We start from the raw sequence: 18,111 nt of genomic DNA, 5'->3' as shown, positions 1-18,111 counted from the left end.
CAATTCTACTCGATATCTTTAGACGTTTACTATTATAGAGCACACACGCAATTTTAAGGTATAGCAAAAAAAAAAAAAAAACAATGTCGCGCTTCAACAAACAAGTTTTTTCTCTCGGTGTAGAATTCGCGATCGATTGATTGAATTTGAATGTCTCTAATTCTTCCAGTGCATTGTAACATAGCTTATATACTTCGTCGAGTTGATAAACGTAGAAAAAAAGCGAGAGAATGAGAGAAAAAAAGTGAAGAAGACGCCGATATTCTCGTCGTGAATCACACTTGAACGATATATGAAATATATACAAGTAGAGGGTGAGAGCGACGAATCGGTGGCGTTAATTCCTAACACACGAGTTATACGAGAAAAAAAAGAAACGTATGCCCTTTTAAACGATTGGAGTGTTATCAAATTTTCGATGCGTTTTCGCTTGTTTTCGCGAAAGTTTCAACGTTTGTTGTATTATCTGTGTCCATACGAATTGTTGTACTGTAGACGCGTTGAACATTGGAGAAAATTAAAACAAAAAAAAGGATCGATGCAAAACGCATGACACACGATTACACAAAAATACACACGAGACGATAAACAATGATCATCCTGCCAAGTCTATTGATTAGCGTGAATAAAAAAAAAACAACAAACAAACAAGACATGAGTTTTATAAAATGTTCGATGCTAACGACATTATTGCGTATTTGAATTTTACATTTGCCAACGTATAATGAGGTATATAGTTTATATTGTATCGATTTAAGTATACATTGCTTTTACTAAGTTTCCTTATTATTTTGGGAGAAACGTTAATTTTTATTATATTTTTTTTCTACATTGACCGCGAATAACGGCGAACGACAATTACTATTGTTTCATCTTAATTTAAATGAACTTGCATTATGTATATCTACTTATCTATTAAATGAAAGTGTAACCCATTACACAATGTAATGAAAATCCAATGTTGTCAATAAAATTAAAATTATGTAAAAATCACTCTATTTGGGTTTTGGCTCGCCAACTATTCACGGGATGCGCAGGATTAGCTTCGTTATTAGAAAAAAACGGGATAAGATAAAATTTTACTTTATTGTAAAAACATCGGTAGACAAGATACAAACTTTATCTAGCTGATGAGCTAGATACACTACAAAAAAGCATGTATATAATGTAAAGTATAAAATTTCATAGAAAATTTTGTCTATAGTATAAAAACTTGTAGAATAACGGAGATTCTGTGAGATTTCTCTCTCTTCGAAAATCTCTCTTGGACGGTTTGCAAAAATACTCACTTGCACTACCCATTCTTAATATCAATATTAGAAAAGTTTCTAAAAGTTTAAGGCAGTTTGAGAGGCTTGTACTTCTTAAGCTCTTACATTAGTAATCAGGTGCAGTTTCTCTAATTAAAAGTTAGTTTAATCTGTACAAAACAAGCAGAACATCTCTACAAAGTTGCATGATCGCACTTCATGAAGAAGTTTGCGATAAAAAACTGGATATACATTTTGCTCTGTATACAAAATAAAAACTCTTAGCTAAGTAATTAATAGTTACAATCTATTCATGGACGGAATCGTGATTGAATCTAAAGGCAAATTTTTCAAAGATAAAAAGTTATATCAAAAAGTGAGATTCAAATAAAAGAACGATCAATATCGTATAAAAGCAAGATTGATTAACAGCATTTTTTGTGCAGTGATGAGACACATTGTTGCTTTGAGCTGAATCAGGCTATGGACACCGACAATTCATGCTCGTAAGACTTGCCCATCCAGTCCTGCTCGGTAGGCAACGGCTCGTGTCTCGTTTTGCAGATTCGCGGTCCGAATTTCAACAATATCATTATGACGCCGACTACGAATAGCGTCAGAACGGCGGAAGCTGGCCAGAATACGTGCAGACTCATCTTTAAGTCTCGTCAGTTTTCAGTATGCTAAGACTTTGGATACAGCGATAGTCACTTATATATCACTCTCTCGTTTTTGAAGTTCCATGTACTGTTGTCCCTGCTGATGTCCAATGCTCTCTGTGTCTTCTGGGAAATATTGCACAGTATTGTTTGCGTTTGCTTGGTAAGTCTTGACACCTTCTTCCAATTCAGTCAGGTCTAGAGGTGGATTGTTATGGGGTGTTACAGTCCACAGCGACTGGATCCAACGGTTACCTGGTAATAGTGCGAATAAAGATTGTTTACATACATTCTACCTTCCAGCAATAATGATACTTCATTAAGAAATAAAATTACCAGTATTTCTGTTTTTCCAGTAGCCTCGATACTGCGAGCAGTAGCAGAAAGCAATATTAATGATGATCAGAAAGGCACCAATAATGGAGCAAATAGTGATTGCTACGTAGAACGGAGTGAAGTCCCCCTTAATTTGATCCTCCTCTTTGAAGTATGGATTCTTTCTGAAGGCGTCACGGTCGTCTAGAATAGACATTTCATAAAGTTAGCTCTTTCTTCTGAAAAAGAAATGCAAACAAAAGTTTATCTCTAATTCGTTAAACTCTTGATAGCTGAATGAATGCAATGAATGATGCACTACGATGAGTCAAAACAATGCACTGAACTTACTTCGCCGATTTGTTTAAATAAAAGTCACGCGTGAGTCGATACTTTTGAAAAACTAGGCCAATTGCGCAATTGCCGAGCAAAAACAAAGCTGTTCAGTCGTGAGTTTATCTAATTTCGGTAATTCAATTTCCGGAGCAGCAAACAGCAGCCGCGAGCCAAGCCCAACAGTACGTTACTAATGCCCCGCCGAGGCGTGTACATACTATACTCTCACTCATATACGGCTTGCACTTGCGTGCAACGTACGTTTCTCCTGTCTTGTTTTTTACTCACCTTTTTGATTCCGCTTCCGTAGCTTCGCCTCCACGAAGACAATCTTTCGTCGAGGACTACACTACGCCCAACCAGTGGAATTCGTTGCAAGGGCTCGTCGACATGAGCAATTAGCGCGTGAATGGAATGTTTTGTGGCCGACGTGAGTAGCGTAGTGGAGTCAACTCTCGTATATTGGGCGGGGCGCACCGCCGCCGCGTCTTTCTGACTCCGCGCGCACGGGAGGGGATGGAACGCGTGGGTGAGGCATATGGGCATAGACCATAAAAAAGCCAGACAGCAACAGCTGCTCTGGCATATGTTGGCAAAGTCGGAGCGTTGGAAAGGTGACTTTTCAGTAGTTTTAGTCCAGTTTTTCGGTTTAATACTGATTTGAGTTTTATTTTGTTCTCTTGGTATAAACGCTCTTTTGCAAAATATGCTTTTACCAGTGTAGATATTATAGGTATACTTGTTGATAATTTATTGTTTGTTGTGCTCGTTTTCAAATATAAAGATTCAGAAACTATAATAATTAAGTTTCCTAATTTTCACCACATATACTTTCCCTAGTTAGAGTAGCTACAATTGCTTGATTCTCCAAAGTTATGTCTGTGGTTGTATAATGCACTAGTCGACCACTGAATCCAAAGGATTTCAAATATTCTAGCCTACCCTGATTCAGTAAAGTCTTTACTTTGCGTCCTAACATTTCACGTTCAGAATCTTCACTGGCCTTGTTCAGCTTAATGCCACATGTTGCCCAACTAGCAATTTTACAGAGTATTGGAAATTCATCATTTGTAAAACCCTCCTTCTCTAGGTATTTGTGACCAACATAGTGAGAGCAATTGCATTGGTGATGACAGCAAAAGGCAATCACCATTCCAAATTTGGAACTTTTACTTTTTGGAATTGAGTTTGTTATACAGCGCAAAGTTAAATCTGATAAATTTTTTATAGGTAATGATTATTCACTATGATTCACAAGAAAAATATTGAAAAATAAATATAAATGGAGTTTCATTTACCTGTGGCAACACCGCATATATGCTTTGCAAATGCAACTTGGCACTGCATCTGTTGAGCTTCTGGTACATCACTTAACTTCAAGTCAGCAATGTCTGCACGAACTCTTGTCACTTTGATTTCAACCTTTTCATTTTTCAATTTGTTATCTTTCTTATGCCTATGACTAGATCTGTCAATCAGGAGAATAGAAGAATTTGTCTGGTTCTTTGTTGCCTGGGCCAACCAATATGTTAGCTTACCTACAGCAATGATAGAACAATTTAATTAGTATGTTATAATTTAACATAAAGTGGAAATGTAAAAATTTCTGTGTACCTCGACCTGCTCCAAATTCTATGAAGCACGTGTTTTCATGAACAAGGTCAGCATTTTCCAAGTGTCCCAGTAAAGATGCTGTTTGTAACAAGTGTCTTTTGGCTTCAGGTCCATATGTTGGATTACTTAATTCTCCTTTCAGCACTTCATGTGTTAATATTTCCTCGGGTATTTCTGGCAATTTGTCTATAAGATCAATAATGATTTGAGCATATTTTCAACAGAGTGAACCATCTATAGTAATGGTATTTCTTACCAAAAGAATTTTTTATTTTTTCAATAACAACATCTATGACACTTTGCTCGATCAACGACAGAGGAATATCATTAAGACACTTGACAGTCTCCCCTAAATTGATTCCTTTGACCACGTATGATGGCTGTGCATCAAGTTTGACTTTGGCATTGCAAACTTTCAAGTGCTTTGTCAACTTGGATTTGTAAATTGTACTGCAAATAGTCTAGAAATTTTATAAGGTTCTACACAGTTACACAACTAGTATGATTGGAGGTGATTTTCACGCTTCTACTCACTGTGAAGGATCCAATGGACAGTCTATCCTCTCATCGATAACCTTGTTCCAGTCGCTCTGAGTGGACTCGTGCTCTCCACAGAAGCTTTTGCCCTTCTTCACCGACATGCGACAGTAACGCTTCTTTCGTTCCACGAAAAATTGACAGTGCTCAAAGCCGGTCATTTTCATTCAACTGCGAGAAAACCTCATGAAACTATATTTAGAAAGTTCAAATTAGAAAGTTCGATCGAATGGACATTTAAAATAATTCTATAAAATGCTAGAATATTCAACACTATTTATAAACGAATTCCCAGTAAAAATCATGCAGTTAATCACATGAAACTGTACACTTTACGTACGAACATCTGCGACGAATTAGTATAGGTATATAGGTTAATCCAAACAAATCACTTGTGCACGATACAATTAAAAGCAAAAGATCAGTCTCCAAGCTTCCCTACCGCACCTACAAGTTACCTTATACAAGTATAGAAATAGAACAATCTCAAAACAATTTTAATCCTCGGAAACCTCTTTGCAGCTGAACAGATCTTTTCCTCTTTTCCACGAACTGCCACGATATAACGAGCACGTTTCAATACAAAACACTGCAGTAACAAAATCAGCTCTGAATTGGTGGGGGGTCGCAGGCAGACCCTAGCAGACGACAAAAATTCGCGACCCAGCGAGTTCTCAACGCGCGGAGCCACACGCACATGATCCGTCCGCGGTTCTCAAGCTGCTGCATAAGCGATGGTCGTCGCGAGGAAGCCATCCAGCAGCGGCAGTGTGGAACAAAGGGGTAGCGAAGCACCTGCGCGAGTAGATGACTGGCTCTCGCGGCCCAGGACGAGTGTTGATCGCGGTGAATGGCGTACGAGGACGAGTTGAGAACCGCCCGGGTACACGCGCAAGTCTTCCCCGGCGAGGATATGGTCCGAAGGATTGCTGATACCCGTTTATTGACTAGACTTTGAAAGTAAATGTTGATGGCTTGTGCAAACGGCTTTTGTTGTTTTATTTGCGCTGTGAGAGAGGAGGTTGGACTCTTGTGAACTAAGAGTGTGGCGAAATTCTATTACAGACGAAAGGATGGCTGAGTTGATGTATAGTGTGTTTATGGCTCGCCGCGACGGTGTCAGCACGTGCCTTTTTTGCATACGAGTTGCTTTGTAAACATAGCCGTGGTAATTTTGCAAAACAGGTGTTTTCGTTTGAATTTCGCGAGTCGAGTAGAATTTTTTTGGAGCAATGACCACATTATCATAGAAATATTAACTTAGTGAAACTTTTGTGATGTTGATAATTTTGGAGCTCTGCAGCCATTCTACAAAGCTTGTTCTGCGATATTTTAATCAGAATTTTTTCACTGTTACAGATTATAGTTCCTACAAAAGAGGCCATCAACAATGGCAATAAACAATGGTTATTTCGTCATGCCAATGAACATGGACAGGGTCTGCCGCATCTGTTTGCAAGAGAATACAAATTTATCACCCATTTTTTGCAATGGACACGAGATAGGAAGCAATCTTACGGATATATCGCAGAAAATACAAGTGTGTGGTGCTGTGGAGTGTCACGAGCAGGATGGTTTACCTGCCCTCATCTGTGATGTTTGTATATATAAGGCAAGCGTTGCACACGAATTCAGGCAATTATGTCAGCATTCTGATGCTCGATTAAGGCTTTATTATAATAAGCCTGCTAGATTTAATGCTACCGTATGTAATTAAATTACTGCTACGGCAATTATACTCAAAGACAAGATTGTAACACATGTTATCTTACTAATGTTTTAGGACTCTGGTACACAAACTGATCTAGAAGTGCAGGAACTTTTAACCAAAACTGCTGAGGAGATACAAAATGATTATTTTGTAAAGCAAGAAGTAATGACTAATCAACAGTTTCACAATGCAATATCAAATGAAGAGTACAATCCTGAGCCTCAGACCAATACTGTTGTTACAACGATCGAGTCGGCTTTGCCTACGGTCGACGTAAACATGTCAGTAGAGAGTGACAAACTTTTTAATTGTCATTTAGCTTTTGAAGAGCAGCCTAAAAATATTGATAAAGCTCCAGAAGTTGTTGCCTGTGATACCCAAACCGTGGAGTGTACACAAGAATTAATTCCAGTTTCTACAAATTTAATTGATAATGTTTGTACCATAGAAGCAGACATGAGTACTGCAGAAGAGAGTGATGTGAAAAACGACGTCAGCTATTTTACCTACATCACAAAGGAGGAGGAAAATATCGAGGAAAATATCGAGGAAAATATTGAGGAAAATATCGCGAAAAATATCGCGGAAAATATCGAGCAAGGGGAGAATACTGTGCAGAAACGTACATCGGCAAGGAAGACCAAGGCTATACCAAGAACTGATCTGTACGAAGAAATGGAAGATGATAATTATTTCGAGCCAGTGAGCGAGAGTCAGAATTCGGAAGAAACGACGTTTAAATGCGAGTCCTGCTCCAAACGGTTTACCACCCCGAAAGGCTTGAAGAAACACCAATTAACTCACGAAAAACAGTACAAATGTGAAGTTTGTGCAAAAACGTTTTGTAAGTTAGAGAATCTAGAGAAACACAAAAACATTCACACGACGAAGCCACACGCCTGTCAAGTGTGTCACGCGAGTTTCTCGAAATCCCAGAGTCTCGTAAAGCACCTCAAGTCGCACACCGAGAAAGTCAACGACGTCGCTAAGCAGATTAGCACAGACGAGCAGACGCCAGCAGAAATAGAGCCGAAGAAGAGTCCGAAGAGCGAAGAGTCGGACGACGACAGTGGGACTGTCAACGAGCCAGACGGATTTGAAAACGCCCCGGAGATTTTTAAATGTGAGGAGTGCGGTCAGTATTGTTCAACGCTGAAAAATCTAAAACGGCATGCTCTTATACACGGGGAGAGGAAGTACTCCTGTACAGTCTGTAAAAAGTGGTTCTTCCGACCTGACACCCTGAAGAAACACGCGGAGAGGCACGGTCACGGTCTGCTAGATAACTTGGCAGACGACAACAAGCTGTACGACTCCGACGACGACGCTTTTCCATCGTCCAGAATGAACAACGGCTCGACGGAGACTGACAGTAACAAAAAGGAGGAGAGCGAGGAAGAGGGCAACGGCGAGTACAAGTGTCAGCATTGCGATAAAATCATGGCCACGAAGAAGGGTCTACGCCGACACGTCGCCATGCACAAGCCCAAACCAGAACCCGCCGTCTGCGAGATTTGCAAGAAGGTATGTGCCAGCCGAGCTCGCCTCACCCTCCATCAGAAGACTCACAATAAGCCCAAGGAGAAGGTTCCTCGGGAATATCTATGCCACATCTGCAGCAAAGTTTACCCGAGCAACTCCTCACTGACCTACCACATGCGCACGCACACGGGAGTGAAACCCCACGTCTGCAAGACCTGCAACAGCGGCTTCACGACGACGACGAGCCTGGCGAATCATATGCGCATTCACACGGGCGACAAACCCTTCGTCTGTCACGTCTGCAGCGCGGCCTTCGCTGTGAGTTCGGCCTTCCGGAGGCACCTGACTCGGCACACCGGCGAAGCCAATTACCTCTGCAAGACGTGCGGCAAAGCCTTTAAACGACTCAGCACTCTCAAAGAACACACTTACACGCATTCCGGCGAGAAGCCCTACGTCTGCAAGACCTGCGGCGCAGCCTACAGCCACAGCGGCAGTCTCTTTGCGCACCAGAAGCGCTGTCGCGCCCAGTTCACGGAGATGGTTGTCGAGGACCATCATCACTCCGTTGCACATCACATACACGTCAACAACGTCCAGTCCGCGGTGCGATCGCTTGCTGTGATAGGCCAGATGTTTTGAACGAGAGGTTTTTGCAGGTGTTAACTCGCGCCCACGTCTTTCCTCTGCTTGTGAGCGTGTATCGTACGACTGAAACTTTGATACACGTTCTCGCTTACCCCTTTTATATAGTGATTATAATCATGTTACTCTTTGATTTATTTTCGTTAGTTATACTCTAATCATCATTATTATTGCTAACATGTTCTACTTTTGTAATACAAAAATGTTAAGTGGCTTTTTTACAGTTACTTTAGTCAGCGAGTACTAACGATTCTAATTGTACATTTATTAAATAAATATTTAATAACATTCAAAGTTATCTGCGGAGTTCATTTTTTCTACACCACAAAGTTAATTCAAAAATAATATTTCTTTGACACATCGACTTTTCCTATAACTTGAAAGATACTTTAAAATACTACCTACAATGATTTCGATGCACAGTGACTTATTTTACAAGAAAATAAACCTCTAACGTAAAATCTAGTATGAATCCGATAAATTATTGGAGTCTCTCCTTTTATTTCTCTTTCGCTGCTTTTTTTGCAGTACTTGATATCGACGCCACACGGAGGCTCGTGTCCTCTTCAGAATTAATGCTAGATCTGCAAATCTTCGATCTCTAGAAGTGACAAACGTTTCGTTCTCTTTAATCTGATTTTTATACATAAAATCAAGAATGACTCTATCCTCTTCTGGTTTGTACCTGAAAAATTTTGTGATTAATAATTTACAAAAGTACTTTAGAAAAGGAATGCTGCACTATCATACCTCATAACTTTGTGCGGTTCAAAGATGACTCTAAACCTTTGATAAACACTGTACAATGACCTATCCAAAAGTCCATTGGCTAGAAATTGCACAAATTTCATTCTGTCCTGCCTTCGGCATAAGAAAAATTCTTTGTTCTTATACTTCATATGCAAAAATGGTTTGGGATTGTTAATATCCCAGTCATACAACTGAAAAATGAAGATATCAATGAAAGCTTCTTTTTATTTATAATTTGTTTGATTTACATATACATGAACAAAAAAAAAAAAATGTTTACCACCCATCTATTATTAGAATCATACCTTGCAAAAGTTTCTCCAGTTTCTTTTAAGAATTTGGTCTTCATATTTAGAGAATGCACCCTTTTTTAATTTAGTATATTTTTCAAATTCCTGTTTTTCTTCTTTACTTAAAATACGTGTACCTGAGGATTTTTCTATGTTGTGTTGTGGAGGTGCATCATGCTGTAATTTTATATGAATTGACTTCAATTTCTGAAAAGAATAATATTTGAAGTTATAAACACAAGCATTATAGAAAAAGGATTAAGAAAATTGGCATCATTACCTTAAGTTCTTGATTTGTTGGCCAGTAAGAAATTCTGTCTGCGTAACTTTTGCCTATTTCTTCTTTATCTTCTTCTTCTTCCAGATCTATTTCTTTTATGTTGCAATCATCTTCATCATCCAATTCAAGTACAAAATCTGAAACATCAGAAGTTTCCGAAACTTTATCTTCTGTTACATGTTTCTTTAAAAACGCATTCAAAAATGTAAGTTTTTCTTTTTTTTGCTTTGTACTACGTAAGTCTACTTGTGACTTTATTCTTGGAGATTTGAGATTTGAATTATTTTTATTTACTGTTTTAGGTTCAAAATCCGAAACTTCTGCATTAATTACATCAATTGTGTCAGATTCTGAATTTCTAAGTTTCCTTTTTTGTTTAGGAGACTTAGATTTAGAACTTGAAACATTTGTATCAACTTTCTCACACTCTGACACTAAATGTTTACTACTAGATGACTCTGGTTCTGTTTGTTGCTTATTTAAATTATTTATTAAAGTGGAAGGTGATTCATGTTGCAATGACTTCCTTTTTTGAGAATTACAATTGAAAGAGTTTTTATCTATTTCTTCAGACTCAGAATCAGAAGCTTTACTACTATCTACTTTTGAATCAGACTCAGAATCAGAAGCTTTACTACTATCTACTTTTGAATCAGACTCAGAATCAGAAGCTTTACTACTATCTACTTTTGAATCAGACTCAGAATCAGAAGCTTTACTACTATCTACTTTTGAATCAGACTCAGAATCAGAAACTTTACTTCTATCTACTTTTGAATCAGACTCTGATATCTTCTGTTTTCTGTCTACTTTAGTATTTGCTTTTTGTGACTTCTGTCTCCGAGTACTATAATTGGGAGTGTTTCTATTTATTTCATCAGACTCAGAATCAGAAGCTTTACTATTATCTACTTTTGAATCAGACTCAGAATCAGAAGCTTTACTTCTATCTACTTTTGAATCAGGAGAAGCTTTACTTCTATCTACTTTTGAATCAGACTTTGGTATCTTCTGTTTTCTGTCTACTTTATTATTTGCTTTTTGTGACTTCTGTCTCCGAGAACTATAATTGGGAGTGTTTCTATTTATTTCTTCAGACTCAGAATTAGAAGCTTTACTACTGGCTACATTTATTGAATCCGACTCTGATGACTCTAGTTCCCAATCTGACTTACTTTTTGCTCTCTGTGACTTCCTTCTTTGAGAATTAAAATTCAAAGTATTTTGATTTATTTCTTCAGTTTCAGAGTCTGAATATTTACTACTGGCTACTTCTATGGAATCAGACTCTGATTCTGAAAGTTTCTTATCTAAATCGCTTGTTAACACTGGATACGACTTATCTCGTGACCCTTGTTTTGGAGAGTCATTAGATACAGTTACATCCTCAGTTTCAGAATTAGAACTACTGTCAATCCTTACTGAATCAGACTCTGATATTTTTTGTACTCTATCGATATTAGTTTTTGACAGCTGAATTGAATTATTATGTGATTGTCTTGTCTGAGGCTTGTGATTGTAAGAAGTTTCATTAACTTTATTGGATTTTGAATCTGAAGAGTTGCTACTGTCTTCTTCTGTTGAATGAAATTCAGATGTTTCTAACTTTTCATTTACTTTGAGTTTTATTATTTTATTGACTTCTTCAGGTTTATCACTAAAAACTTCTATGGAGTCAGATCCTAATTTTTCACTTTGCTTCTTTACTACAGATTTTTGTGCTTTTTTTCTGTAAAACTTTTGACTATCATCTACTTTTTCAGATTCTGAATTTGAAGCTTTACTACTTACTACTTTTACTATTTCTGAATCAGATTCTGAACTTTTACCATTCTTTTCTACTATAGAGCTTGATTTTATTGAATTTTGTGATTTTATTAGTTTTGGTTTGTAATTCCAATCTTCGTCATCTTCTATAACTTTAGGTTCAGAATCTGATTTGCTAATTAATGATTCTAAAGTATCAGATTCTGAAAGCTTATGTTCACTACTAGAAGCGGATTTAGAATGCAATTTATCATTAAATTTTTCTTCAGGGATGTGTTCTTCAAATTTACTAATGACATTAATATTATTGTCCTTTGTTTGGAATTCATGTACAACACTTTCATTTATCTCTTCTACGTTTGTCTCAGAATCTGAACTTATTACTCTCCTTCTTTTTGGCTTAAATTTTAATTCTGTCCTTGTAATTACTTCTTTTTTGGCTCTATCGCATAAGGTATTTTTAAAATTAGCACTCTGATTTTGTTCACTGGATTTTAACTCTAAAGTTTCATCACACTTTTTAGTTTTTGTCCTTTGCAAGGTAAAAGTCTTCTGTACTCTTCTTGAAGATGCATCTACACTTTCATTACAATTATTTATATTAGATATTTTACTAATAACAAAAAAACTTTCACTTTGCATTTTAGTTTTACTGTTTGATTCTACATTATTTTTCTCATTGCATTTGTAATCCATTTTCGAAGATAATGATTTTACATCGTCTTCGTTCTTTCTTATCCTTTTCTGTTCTGTATTTTCCTGTTCATTGTTAGACTCCAAATCTGAACTTTCATCTTTTTTTCGTTTACGATTTAGCGATTCTGCGAATTTGATATCTTCTACATTAAATTTCAAACCTATTGATTTCCCTGCTTCCTTATCTATAATCTTTAATTCAGAATCTGAAGTTTTACTACTTGTTTCTGGAGTTTTGGTTACTTTTGGAACTGCATGCACGATCAAAAAAGAAAAAGAAAATTAAAATGATCAATCAACGTTATTTCATGATGATTCTTTTTAGAATAAATAAATAAAATACTTGATTATTTGTTTACGTTTGACTTGCGTCTGACAGGTTATATTTCGATATACTATGATTAAAACTAGTTTACATTGTGATCGAAATCGTACTACTTACGCATTGTGTTGAGAATTTTAATTTGGCTGCTTTTACGATGAATAGATAAGCAACATTGGAGTGTTATTTATTGAAAATTAGTAAATGATATCACAAATTTCCTTGTCTGCGTGATTTCCGCGACGCATATATGAACACTGACTGAACAGCATGCTGCATATTATACGTTTTTTTAGCCGGCGACGAGTATGATAATATAAATACCTCGCAGCGCGCATGCGGGAAAAAAATTTCAGCGCGAAATATTTGAACCACTAACACTAATCAATAATTTAAATGAAAATAGCTATATATAGTACAACATACATTTATTATAATAAAACATATTTATTTTCACAATAATTATATGTCAATTGCTTATGAATAATATTACTTTGTTAAGTATGTATATTTGATATAAAGCATATTTCCTTTGTGTTTTGCGTAATATACCTATATACTTAGAGGACCTATACCTATAGGCTGAAACATCTCAGGAGCGTCGGCCGTCGGGCAATAAACAACAATGCAAGTCTCCGACAGTTCAGCAAGTTCAAATGTGTTAACTCGCCGGTTCAGTCGGTTGATACCTACCTATGATGGTTATTATTTCTCGCCATGTTGGTTTGCTTAATTTACAGTAAACAAGTCTAATAACTGTTACAAACCGATGTAAATGCAGAGATAGCGAAGATAATCGTGTTTTTTTTACGATTAAATACACCTTATCAATCAATATAGAAAAAGAGCAAGGGGCAATCGTAATAAGTGCAAAAGCATAAATAACACTGGTTGTGATTAGATAAGTCTTAGTTTGTTCTTAAATAGAAGGTTCGAGTGGGAAAATTTTGCAGTGTTCTCTAGATGTCGCAAAATGCTTGTCTACAAAGCATTTTTGCTACTGTGTTTTTTTGTTACTTGCACGTTAGCTGCTGAATCACCTTATTATTATTTGTTTTCTGCTATCGATGAAAAGGATTTGGGTGAAGGTAGTGCTCCAGTCGAGGTCAGTGTAAAATATGACCCTACTTGGGATAGTCTAGATAAAAGACCTATACCAACTTGGTACGACGATGTCAAGTTTGGTATCTTCATCCATTGGGGAGTTTTTAGTGTTCCAAGCTTTGGCTCTGAATGGTTTTGGATAAATTGGAAGAGTGAGCTGAAATATTATACATCATACTGACTCGTATGATGATTATGCTTATTTATATTTTTATTACCATCAGCTGGAAGTAAATCAATCAGGCAGTTTATGAAAGACAACTACAAGCCAGGTTTTACGTATCAAGAATTTGCTAAGGACTTCACTGCTGAGTTCTTCAATGCAACAGAGTGGAGTAAATTGTTTGAGGCCTCTGGTGCAAAATACATAGTTCTGACTAGCAAACATCATGAAGGTTACACGCTTTGGCCCTCTAAGTATTCTTTCAGTTGGAATTCCATGGATATAGGACCTCACAGAGATTTAGTAGGTATGGTATACATAAAATTGGAATTTCAAAATTTAATTTTTTGTTGAACCATGCTTACTAATTATACAAATCTCTATTTGAAGGAGAATTGGCTGAAGCAATTAGAAGAAATACAGAAATAAGATTTGGACTGTATCACTCCTTGTATGAATGGTTTAATCCATTGTACTTGGAGGATAAAAAGAACAATTTTAACACTGATAATTTTGTGCTTAATAAAATTATCCCTGAAATGAAAGAATTAATCAAGCAGTATAAACCAGAAATACTGTGGTCTGATGGTGATTGGGAAGCTACAGAGGCTTACTGGAAATCTAAAGAATTTTTGGCTTGGCTTTATAACGAAAGTCCTGTCAAGGATACAGTCCTTACCAATGATAGATGGGGAGTTGGTACATCATGCAAACATGGAGATTTCTACAACTGTCAAGATCGTTATAATCCTGGTATGTAAAAATAATTGTGTATTTTTCTATAGATATCAACTAATCATTTTCATCTCACATTCTTATCCAGATAATATTGTATAAGAGATAAGAAAAATGTTATCATAATTTTATTTTTTTTCTTACAGGAATTTTACAAAAACATAAATGGGAGAATTGCATGACCATTGATAAAAAATCTTGGGGATACCGTAGAAATGCACCACTAGAGGAATATTATAGTTTGGAGGATTTAGTGAAAGAATTAGTTATTACGGTCAGTACTGGAGGTAACTTTTTGATGAACGTCGGACCTACGAAAGACGGTATAATTCCTGTAATATTCCAGGAGCGTCTTCGTGGAATCGGTAATTTTCAAGTAATATATTTTAATTAGTCAATATTTTTGACTGATTTTTGCTAAGAATCTAAATTGTTATACAGGAAAATGGTTAAAAACCAATGGTGAAGCTATTTACAAAACCAAGCCATGGGTGCTCCAAAATGACACTATACAAGAAGATGTTTGGTATACCCACGGCCAAAATGGTGATGTCTTTGCTACATTACTCTTATGGCCAAAAACTAACACTGTTCATTTAAGTAATGTTGTGAAAACTACTGAAAAAACACAAATATCAATTCTTAATATACAGGAGCCTTTGATTGTAAGCAAATATTCAATTAATATAATTTTTATTAATACAATTTAGCATAGCAACTTTTAAATTTATATTAATTACTTTTCAGTGGAGACAAGAATCAGATTCTCTGAAGATTTCTTTACCACTTGAAGCTCATAAAGGAGAACCAGCATGGGTGATTCGAATCACAAATTTGACAAAATAGTAATAAGTATCGGTGCTATAAATATAAAGCTACATTTGAGTACATATGCTTTTCTTCAGAAAGTAAACATTGTACATTCATGATGTGCCCAATTTTTATACTTAAGCACATTACTGGTAGAGAATTCAAAAACTCTGTAAAGAATTATGTAATCAATTATTTTATATTTCTCATAAAAAATCTGTACACAATCAGTACAAAATATAAATTTTTATATATTGAAAATGGGATATAATATAATTCATAAAACTTCTTAATACATAGATAAACTCAGTACGTTATAAATGCTTGTACCTGACATTAGTAATGATCTTTTTTTATCACAAAACGTTCTTGTGCAGGATAAAAGTTATAATGAGCATTTAAATTTGAGAAACTTCGTACAGGTAGGCGCCAAGCAGTTTCGTCTAAAAATAACAAAATAGGTATAGACATTTTGTATTGCTGGACAACAAAAAATCTAAAACGTTTAATACTTACTCCTTCGATGTAATTGCGAACGTTCAACTTTTCGTTCTGCGAATGAGCACCGTCGTCTCCACAGCCAACTGGCAAGAGCAATACGTTCTTGCCGGTGACTTCCTGGAAAGTTAGAGTTACGGGGATGGAACCTCCCTCGCGTGTACAGTCGGGATCTACGTTGTAGACGTATTTCGTTGCTATCCTCGCGGCGACGTAATGAGGATGGTCTGGGTTTGATGACCAAGGTCGACCGGCATGGCACATGGAGACCTTCATCTTGTTAGGGCTACCACGAGCTTGCCATTGCTTCTGGATGTACGCAACGACCTTCTTCTCGACTTCTTCGGGAGTCATATCCGGAACTATTCTCAAGGAGAACTTGCCGATCACCGTTCCAGGGATTACGGTCTTCTCGCCAGGCTCGTAGAAGGCTCCTTCAATACCGTGAAGAGAGAGGGTCGGGTTCCTCCAGCGGTGCATCAGAAGTTGTTTCTAGTGAGCAAAATAGATATAGTTTTGATGAGAATGTTTTAAGTAAGACGACTCATGGTTTGAAAACTGAATATACCTTGTCCTCATTGTGAGCCAACCTTGTGGTTCCACAGGTGTCTCTGTACTCATTAACATCAAACTCAATGTTGTCATACATTTTCAGCTCTTCTGCAGTTACTTTAGCAACACTATCATAGATTCCATCAACTAAAACTTTGCCATTGACATCAACCAGAGTGTTCATCAGATAAATGAGATCAGCCATGGCTTCATGGACAGTTCCACCAAAGGTTCCACTGTGCAAATCTCTTGATGCACAAGATACTTGAACATGGAAGTAGCATATTCCACGGAGACCATAAGTAATGCAAGGTTTGGTAGTTCCAAGCCAGTAGTTGTCAGATATGCAAACGTAGTCAACTCCCTTTAGAAATGAGTCTTTGCGAGACCAAAGAAGTTCATCAAGACCTTCACTTCCACTTTCTTCCATTCCTTCAAACACAAACTGTAAAACGAAAAAATTAATGCATACATGTTGATTTTTGTTTTAAAATTCTAGTAACATTAAATTATGTGTATGTACATACCTTGACATTGACAGGAATATCTTCTCCAAGGGCCTGGTATCCCTGAAGGGCATGTAGCCAACATAGAACTGGTCCTTTATCATCAGTACTTCCTCTGCCATACAGCTTCTCATCCTTCTCAACAAGCTCAAAAGGCTCAGTGTCCCAGCCATCTTCCTTCAGAGCTGGTTGAACATCCAAGTGTCCATAGATGAGTACAGTCTTCTTCTTAGGGTCGGTGCCTAAAGTTCCAAGTAGAGCAGGTGGCAGCGGGATCTCCTTTCCATTAGGCAACTTCTGGGTGCCAAGGTCAGCCAATTCAGTGGTAGCTCCAAGCTGTTTGAACTTGGTTTCCGCCCACTTCATCATCTTGATGATCTCATCTCTACTCTCTGGCCAAGCAGACACGGATTTGATTGCAACTACTTGTCGCAGGTTGTCTATGTACCTTGTCTTGTTGCTATCGATGTGCCTGTATTCGAAATTGAGAGATTTAGGATAATTGTATAGCTACTGTAGACACGGCTCTCGCAAATGGCAAATGTAATCGTGGAATTTTTGTTTTATTTCACTTTAAGTACTATATAGTTTTATAGTTATTCAGTGTTACATTCTTTTTAGCTTTCACGAGGCTCAAGAACCATCTAAAAAAACCAAATAATATAAATAATAATGACTCTACTCACTTGAAAAGCTTCTGTAACGTTGATGGGAGTGCCATATTTATTGTCGACTGACGGCGTCTCGCAGAATGCAATAAAAAAAAGTCTTCTCGCGTGGGTCAACTGCACGGACGATAGTTGTCGGGCGAGTGAGCATAGGCGTGTCGCTTTGGAATTGTTGAACCTTCCTCTTGAAAGTTATCTTATCTGGCACATTCCTCCAATACAAGTTTTGTACAAAACCGGCGGCATACAGTGTAATAAATGATATACTTTCAATTGTATAGCCGCAAACACAAGTAGCCGACCCCTGCGATAATGCAATTCATTGCCGCCGTTGCGGCACTTTTGAAAATAAAGTATTGAATGTTTTTTTCTGTGAAAAAATCAACGTGAAAATGATAGCGTTAATTTTCCTTTAAAACAT

The 18,111-nt window shown here is 37.0% G+C and overlaps 7 protein-coding genes across 20 annotated transcripts; 2 read left to right on the top strand and 5 right to left on the bottom strand.

Moving 5' to 3' along the window:
- Positions 1-1,067: 1,067 nt before the first annotated feature.
- Positions 1,068-2,152, bottom strand: LOC103316869. Its single transcript, XM_008212681.4, has one exon. It carries the CDS (start codon positions 1,904-1,906, stop codon positions 1,727-1,729), a length of 180 nt encoding a protein of 59 aa, XP_008210903.1. The 5' UTR covers positions 1,907-2,152; the 3' UTR covers positions 1,068-1,726.
- LOC100121305 (tRNA:m(4)X modification enzyme TRM13 homolog) lies at positions 1,068-5,339 on the bottom strand. 8 transcript variants are annotated; one of them, XR_004345094.1, is made up of 8 exons: positions 5,052-5,302; positions 4,709-4,903; positions 4,431-4,624; positions 4,175-4,360; positions 3,859-4,098; positions 2,849-3,772; positions 2,246-2,428; positions 1,068-2,164 (listed from the first exon to the last, which is right to left on the bottom strand). XR_004345094.1 is itself a non-coding variant. In XM_008212690.3 (6 exons), exons 2-6 carry the CDS (start codon positions 4,876-4,878, stop codon positions 3,372-3,374), a joined length of 1,191 nt encoding a protein of 396 aa, XP_008210912.1. In that variant the 5' UTR covers positions 4,879-4,882; positions 5,224-5,339; the 3' UTR covers positions 2,849-3,371. The 8 variants fall into 8 exon arrangements, 6 of the variants coding, with proteins under 6 accessions (XP_008210912.1, XP_008210910.1, XP_008210906.1 ...); XM_008212690.3 differs by lacking the exons at positions 1,068-2,164; positions 2,246-2,428 and having other exon boundaries at positions 4,709-4,882; positions 5,224-5,339; XM_008212688.3 differs by lacking the exons at positions 1,068-2,164; positions 2,246-2,428 and having other exon boundaries at positions 5,224-5,333.
- Positions 1,962-2,441, bottom strand: LOC100121324. Its single transcript, XM_032597896.1, has 2 exons — positions 2,246-2,441; positions 1,962-2,164 (listed from the first exon to the last, which is right to left on the bottom strand). Exons 1-2 carry the CDS (start codon positions 2,439-2,441, stop codon positions 1,962-1,964), a joined length of 399 nt encoding a protein of 132 aa, XP_032453787.1.
- Positions 3,064-8,847, top strand: LOC100680193 (zinc finger and SCAN domain-containing protein 2). Of its 6 annotated transcripts, none has more exons than XM_016987986.2 (3): positions 3,064-3,174; positions 6,071-6,416; positions 6,495-8,847. In XM_016987986.2, exons 2-3 carry the CDS (start codon positions 6,102-6,104, stop codon positions 8,544-8,546), a joined length of 2,367 nt encoding a protein of 788 aa, XP_016843475.1. In that variant the 5' UTR covers positions 3,064-3,174; positions 6,071-6,101; the 3' UTR covers positions 8,547-8,847. The 6 variants fall into 6 exon arrangements, with proteins under 6 accessions (XP_016843475.1, XP_008210913.1, XP_008210915.1 ...); XM_008212691.4 differs by lacking the exon at positions 3,064-3,174 and adding an exon at positions 5,450-5,671; XM_008212693.4 differs by lacking the exon at positions 3,064-3,174 and adding an exon at positions 5,480-5,671 and having other exon boundaries at positions 6,071-6,323.
- LOC100121246 (clumping factor A) lies at positions 8,683-12,972 on the bottom strand. Of its 2 annotated transcripts, XM_008212698.4 has the most exons (6): positions 12,775-12,972; positions 11,045-12,583; positions 9,870-10,006; positions 9,605-9,796; positions 9,300-9,490; positions 8,683-9,234 (listed from the first exon to the last, which is right to left on the bottom strand). In XM_008212698.4, exons 1-6 carry the CDS (start codon positions 12,776-12,778, stop codon positions 9,012-9,014), a joined length of 2,286 nt encoding a protein of 761 aa, XP_008210920.1. In that variant the 5' UTR covers positions 12,779-12,972; the 3' UTR covers positions 8,683-9,011. The 2 variants fall into 2 exon arrangements, with proteins under 2 accessions (XP_008210920.1, XP_008210916.1); XM_008212694.4 differs by having other exon boundaries at positions 9,870-12,583.
- A 253-nt stretch (positions 12,973-13,225) lies between these two features.
- Positions 13,226-15,727, top strand: LOC100121222 (alpha-L-fucosidase). The gene is made up of 6 exons (XM_001604765.5): positions 13,226-13,910; positions 13,983-14,228; positions 14,312-14,674; positions 14,803-15,021; positions 15,098-15,321; positions 15,404-15,727. The coding sequence occupies exons 1-6, from the start codon at positions 13,628-13,630 to the stop codon at positions 15,500-15,502; spliced, it is 1,434 nt and encodes a 477-aa protein (XP_001604815.1). The 5' UTR covers positions 13,226-13,627; the 3' UTR covers positions 15,503-15,727.
- On the bottom strand, positions 15,647-18,060 carry LOC100121200 (cytosolic non-specific dipeptidase). Its single transcript, XM_008212680.4, has 5 exons — positions 17,709-18,060; positions 17,044-17,494; positions 16,533-16,961; positions 15,983-16,456; positions 15,647-15,909 (listed from the first exon to the last, which is right to left on the bottom strand). The coding sequence occupies exons 1-5, from the start codon at positions 17,741-17,743 to the stop codon at positions 15,865-15,867; spliced, it is 1,434 nt and encodes a 477-aa protein (XP_008210902.1). The 5' UTR covers positions 17,744-18,060; the 3' UTR covers positions 15,647-15,864.
- Between the last annotated feature and the right edge of the window lie 51 nt (positions 18,061-18,111).

Source organism: Nasonia vitripennis, chromosome 1 (assembly GCF_009193385.2).
Source record: "Nasonia vitripennis strain AsymCx chromosome 1, Nvit_psr_1.1, whole genome shotgun sequence".
Lineage (NCBI taxonomy): Eukaryota > Metazoa > Arthropoda > Insecta > Hymenoptera > Pteromalidae > Nasonia > Nasonia vitripennis.
This window is presented reverse-complemented; position numbering and strand designations above follow the sequence as displayed.